This window comes from Dipteris shenzhenensis, chromosome 22 (genome assembly GCF_047967505.1).
Source record: "Dipteris shenzhenensis isolate YYH24624 ecotype China chromosome 22, Dip_SZ_1.0, whole genome shotgun sequence".
In the NCBI taxonomy this organism is placed as follows: domain Eukaryota; kingdom Viridiplantae; phylum Streptophyta; class Polypodiopsida; order Gleicheniales; family Dipteridaceae; genus Dipteris; species Dipteris shenzhenensis.
In genome coordinates, this window is record NC_141617.1 from 21,376,355 (window position 1) to 21,382,354 (window position 6,000).

At 43.0% G+C, this 6,000-nt stretch overlaps 1 protein-coding gene across 1 annotated transcript; it reads left to right on the plus strand.

Moving 5' to 3' along the window:
• Positions 1-329: 329 nt before the first annotated feature.
• LOC147887865 (uncharacterized) lies at positions 330-1,757 on the plus strand. Its single transcript, XM_087393239.1, has 2 exons — positions 330-676; positions 1,484-1,757. The coding sequence occupies exons 1-2, from the start codon at positions 330-332 to the stop codon at positions 1,755-1,757; spliced, it is 621 nt and encodes a 206-aa protein (XP_087249365.1).
• Positions 1,758-6,000: the final 4,243 nt, after the last annotated feature.

Genomic DNA, 6,000 nt, shown 5'->3' on the forward strand with positions numbered 1-6,000 from the left:
CCTACTGATCAGCAAGATGAAACCTTGAAGCACGCTTGTGCGTGTGCCATGTGGCTAGTTGGGGCCCCCAAAATGCTTGCGTGGCTTTGTGGGTGCCACATGTCGCCCCGTTATTCTCCAAAGCTAAAAAGGCCGTCAGCGGCTTTTTCCGTCGACATGCAACTTTGCAACTTTAAAAGCACCTCTCGCGTTCGATTTGTCCTTGAAGGTCTAGTACGTCGTATCATTGGAGCAGCTCCACTTCCTGTGATGAAAACAGGTATGGTTTCTCCTCCTCTTCTTCTTCTTCGTCATGATTCTCTTCTACCTATTTCTACGTTTTTTCGGCCATGGCCTTCGAGACCGAGATCGTCGTTGAGTCTCCGTCTACTTTGAATATTTCAATCAACCCTACAGCTCCTCCAGCACCTCCTCCAGCAGCTCCAGCAGCTCCTCCAGCACCTCTAGTTGGTGGGAGAGACTTTGCTACGCAAATCATCTCCATGGTGAACCTAGTACTGGAGATCCCCGGTTTCAAACGTATGGCAGCTTGCTTTTTGCCGGCCGATCAGGAGCGAGACGTCCCGATGGAGGCACTCACCAGAATGGCGACTTTAAGAAAAAAGGTGGGCACCTACAACAAGTTGGCTAAGGACATCCGCATGTCCTCGGAGCTCCCGGAATCCACCAAAGATTGGTAAGTTCTCACTACGCTCTCCTGTGTTATCGTTGGATCGTTGGACCATTCGTTTGCATTTGTTCTTTTCTGGAGCGAGGGCATTTGTTCTCATCTGGACTGGTTTTGTGGATATGGCTTCCGTTCCAAACTTTCTGAGAATTGTCCTCATAGCTTCCTCCCTTGGATTGAGAGATCTCCCACAGCATGGAACAGGCTTTATGTATAATGGAGAGGGGAGTTGGAGGTGTGGATGGATTGGCGAATGGAGAGCCAGAGACGATGCAACACCCACTGCATCTTCTTCTTCTTCTTCTTCTTCTTCTTCTTCTAGTCTCCCACATTGGGACCTCATAATACATGGGCCGCTAGTCATTTCAAAAATCAGACGATTCAGACCTCAAAGCTCAGAGTCTCAACGCGCCAACAACTAGCGCCCAACTGTTCCTCTTGCGCGCTCCAGCTCTGAACTCCACTCCTTGCAACCCTCCTCAGACTGCAGAGTAGTGGATACTTACTTTTCTTATCGTTAAATCGTACATTGCCTGCCCTTCGAGCTACCCCATGCATATCGTACTGGTTCCTGCGTCCAGCGCCTGCATGGCTAAGCCAAAAAACTAATTCCGTCAAATGAATTTGCGAAGTCATGTTTCCCTGTCTGTATGCGTTGAAGACAATCGTTGATGGGTCTTGTTGTTTGTCTTAAACGATTGCGTGTCTTAAACGATTGTTGTTGTTTGTCTTCAACGTTGAGGGGATGGAGGGTCAACGTTTCCATCATCGTTGAATCACATCTGTTTGCTAAGGCAGTACTTCAATTTGTTGCAGGTACAAAAAGTTCTTCGTTAAGCCCATGGCATCCGAGGTCCAGCGTCTTATTTCTGCAATAAACGACTCTGCGGCGTCCAAGGTTTCCTTAGAGGTTATTTTAGCAGATGTCGATTACAGCATCCAGAAGATGGATGCTCATTTTGGAGAGATACAAAGTGCGTTGGCTGAAGAGAAAGCGCTGTTGGCTGAAGAGGAAGCGCCAAGCACAGAAGAAGGAGTAGGAGAGACACTAGTTTGGTTCAGGAAAGACAAAAGGAAGGGAAATAATTGAGTATTTGTTCACTTACGTTTTTTGGTTTTTTGAGGAGATAGAGCTTACGTATGTTCCAAGGCAATGTTTCTTCTAGTTGCAATAGTTACTCATTTACAAAATCACATTCTCAATCACCACACTATCTAAATTTCTATTGACATTATCATATTCCAAAGTGTGCAATGAGAAGTGACCAACTTGAGCCAATGTTGCACAAGCATTTTTGTCTTGTCTTCCATGTGATTCCTATGTTATGAATTCATCAAGAATTGACATCCACCATAAACTCCCATCTCATGTGAATGCTCTCTTGTTTAATTTGCACAAGCAAGCACACAATAACTTTTAACATTAAACATCTTCTACACACTAGTTGTTGCAGCTAGAATTCAAGAAACGATTATATTTTCTCCTTTGTTAGATAAGCATGCAATCTTATGCTAGGGATCAGGTTAGCATGCAGGCTATAGACTCTAAGAAGGCGAGAACAGATTAGCATGCAATCTCATGCTAATCAGATCTTGAGTATTGGATTAGCATGCTAAAGACAAAGGTTATAGACAAGAAAAGTTAAAAAATGTGCACAAATTGCAAGTGCAATGGAAAAAATATGTGATGCAGAGTATATGACTTAGCCATCACTTCCCTCTCTTAAGTTATAGTTAATTCTAGAGAATATCAAGCTGATGTCAAACGTATGTGAATTTATTAAAGGAGAGTGGCTTGATGAAGATATTTGTGACTAGTTCTTGTGTTGGAACATGAACAAGATAAATCTAAACCATTGAAGACTTTCACATAGATGAAGTGATAGTGCACTTCGATATGCATTGGTCTAACATAAAAGACTGGGCATTTGCCAGATGAATATTGCTCATACTATCAGTGTAAATTACAATGGGATCAAGAGATAAAGTTTCAAGCCCTAAAAGTAATCTTTTAGACCAAATTGCATCACATATAGTATTCGTAAGCCCTCTATATTTTGCTTCAGTGGACAATAAAGCTAGTGTTCACTTTGCCATGGCAATGTTGTGTTGACCCCTAGAACTAGTGTTTTGGGGATTGGACTTTAGCCAAGGAGAAGCTCATAGACCAAAGGGTGAAGTGGGTGAATGGAGCTCCCTAATGAAGGAAACAAGGAGTCGATAAATCGAAGGGATGGGTGAAGCGAAGACTAGCATGAATTGCTCGTTAACATCCAAGTCAAGTGCCTAGACCATAGGGGCTAGGAAAACACTTAAGGGAAAATATAAGTCTGGTACCATAAAAGAGGGACGAGATGGTGAGGAGGATGGAGGGAGTGGAGGGAGTGGAGAGAGTGAGGAAGATGGAGGGAGTAGAGGGTCATGAGGGCGAGGGAGATGACAGTGAGTGGGCTGCGAGGGTGAGGGTCGTGAGGCTGAGGGAGATGGAGTAGATGGTTGCGAGGGTGAGGGATGGAGTGAGTGGGCTACAAGGATGAGGGATGGAGTGAGTGGGCTACGAGGGTGAGGGAGATCGAGTACGAGAGATTGAGTGGAGGGTCACGAGGGTGAGGGAGGTGGAGTGATTGGGCTGTGAGGGTGAGGGAGATGGACTAATTGACATGGAGTAGAGGGTCACGAGGGTGAGGGTTACGGTGGCAAACTCGGGTCAAGAGATAGGATGAGTTTGTAGAGATGGAGATGGAGATGGAGATGGAGATGAGGGAGATGGAGGGTCTATTCTCTACCATAACTACCCAACTCTACCATTGTTTCTTACAAAGGCTCGCATCTAATCCCCCTCTCCAAGACCTTAGATGAATGCAAGCATTCTAGGCTTCCATGAGGCAAGAGATTAAATCAAATCCCACAATTTTCCATGAGGCCAGAGATTAAATCAAATCCCACAATCTTCAAGGGAAACCACAAACACACTTTGTCACACCAAGAGACTCCTCGAGGTCCCCACCTCTCTAGCTCTCTCGTTCTCCATGGACCATTTAGTGATTGCCACCCAAGAGGCCATACATTCAAAGAGACTTGGAACCCACTTACACAACAATCAAACATTCATCAACCCTACATCAAGAACATCTAGGCCACCTTTCAACTTAGGTAACTTGAGGGATTCCCAAGGGAACACTTTCTCCCCTCCTTGACCCACAAGAAGGCTTGTAAAAGCCTCTCAATCTCCATCCAATGGCTCTTCTTGACATTCCATAAGGACACAAATTTATCTACTTAATGTTTGTTACAAAAGGCACGAAAGAGGCAAAGATTCGAGGTAGATGATACTTAAAACTACAAAACTATTTTCGACACTTTTTTCTTCACTAGTATAGGAGGGATAGATAGAGGAAGGGAAAGATATATATATATATATATATAGGTAGATAGAGAGAGAGATTATATTTCGAACTGCTATGTTTTTTTTTGTTTGAGGGGATGAGTGAGGGAGAGAGATAGAAAATAGTCACTTGTTTCTTCATTAGTATAGGAGGGAAAGAGAGAGAGAGAGACAGAGAGAGAAAGAGAGAGAGCTGGAAATATTCAGAGGTCGAATCCCACCATGCGTAGATAATGGTTGCAACTGCACATTGTATATCCATGCAACTAACATCTCTTTAAATTACATTCTATTGTGTGCCAAGTTCTTTGGGACTAACTCCAGTTGGTCCATTATATTACTGGAATACATATTAATGTATTCGAGGTAGTCCTTTGGAAGTTGATCCCATATGGGTTCCATTGTGGGATGTTGAAATTCACCAATTGATGATGTCCTTTTTGAACAATGCCAATTTGTTGATGATGTATTTCCCTTTGAGTAATACTTTCACAAAGTTTCCCAATAATCTTCAAAATTGCTATGTCCTGGGTCGTATTCTGGTGAGGTGTGTAAGATAAAGCATAGAAAGTAGTTCTTGTGCATGCCTAAATGAGAAAGAAGCATTGATCACAAAGATTGGTGTACGTTCTCACCTCCATAGGAGTTAAAGGGTTTAGGAAAGGGTTGCGAGGTTAAAAAGGAGAGTAGGGTTGAGAAAGCTAACTGGGGTTCCAACGTTTAGAAAAAGTTCAGGGTTGAGAAAGAGTCACACAGTTGAGAAGTGAAGAGCTAGTCTCATTCACATACTCATGGGGTTTAGGGTTGAGGAGGAGTACAAAGGAGGACGAGAAGGGGAGAGGATGGAAGATTGCAACGTTAGAGCATGCTATCACATAATCGTGTTGAGGGAGCATGAACCCAAGGAGATGAAGCACATGTACGCCAAAGTGAAATGCACATTGAACCTCGAAGAGTGGGAGCTTCCTTCCATTGAGAGGTTTTTATGTATGGTCTCTACACATTTTCTAGGAGAACTCTAGTTGGGACCTCTTTTGTAGGAGACCTCAAGGGTAGGAATCTCTACACATGTTGTAGGAAACCTCAAGGGTGGGACCTCTTTTATAGGAGACCTCTTGGGGTTCTTAACTTTTTCAAGGAGATCTCTTGGGGTGTCTATACTTTTTGTAGGGGACCTCAAAAAGTGTAGGCTTTTAGTCTTCATCTCTATACTTTAGTCTTTCTCTCCCTAGATCACCAATTTGCAAGTATGATAAGATCTTTTCTAGAGAGTTTTGTATCCTATTGGATTCCTCACACCTACTTTCAAGCTCAAGCTATTACAATTGGAACTTTGTCGCTACTCCACACACACAATGATCTCACATTGGCTGCATTGACCCTTGTTTCCACACACACAATGATCTCCTTTTGCTGTACTAATCCTTGTTGTCATAGGGTAACAATAATATTCTAGCAATTGATATGTGGAATTTGTAAGGCCTTCCAACCAACATACAAACAGTATCCAACCTAATAGAGAAATTGTGTATTCTCTTTGAATAGTTGTTGGATAATCCTTGATGGATTTTGAGCAGGCAAGCGACAGAAGTTCCTACTGTGTGAGCTTATCCTTGGAAGGGTATGTTGTTTGGGCTTTTCTTGGAAGGAAGGTAGCTGTTTGCATGGGTCATGCCTCAACCCACCACGAGCCCACTTTGTATTCCATAGATGGTGTAAATCTCATATTATACTCAAGGAAAAAAACCATGGTAAGGTTATGGCATGAGTCTTTGTGGATGAAATTTTCTGCCTATTCCATATTACTATCTATCTAGACGTCAAACAATTCGTATCGATAGATGCAAAGCCATAGAGATCACCATGACTAGCTCTCTCATCATCTATGCAACTTGTCGTAGAGGGAGATGAGCAATGCTAGTAAACACTAGTCTTCAAATGATTCCAC

Excerpts from the sequence above, each read along its gene's own strand:
- LOC147887865 (XM_087393239.1), top strand. The coding sequence starts at position 330 with ATGGCCTTCGAGACCGAGATCGTCGTTGAGTCTCCGTCTACTTTGAAT. Across the intron at positions 677-1,483 it reads CCGGAATCCACCAAAGATTG|GTACAAAAAGTTCTTCGTTA; the intron begins GTAAGTTCTCAC and ends AATTTGTTGCAG.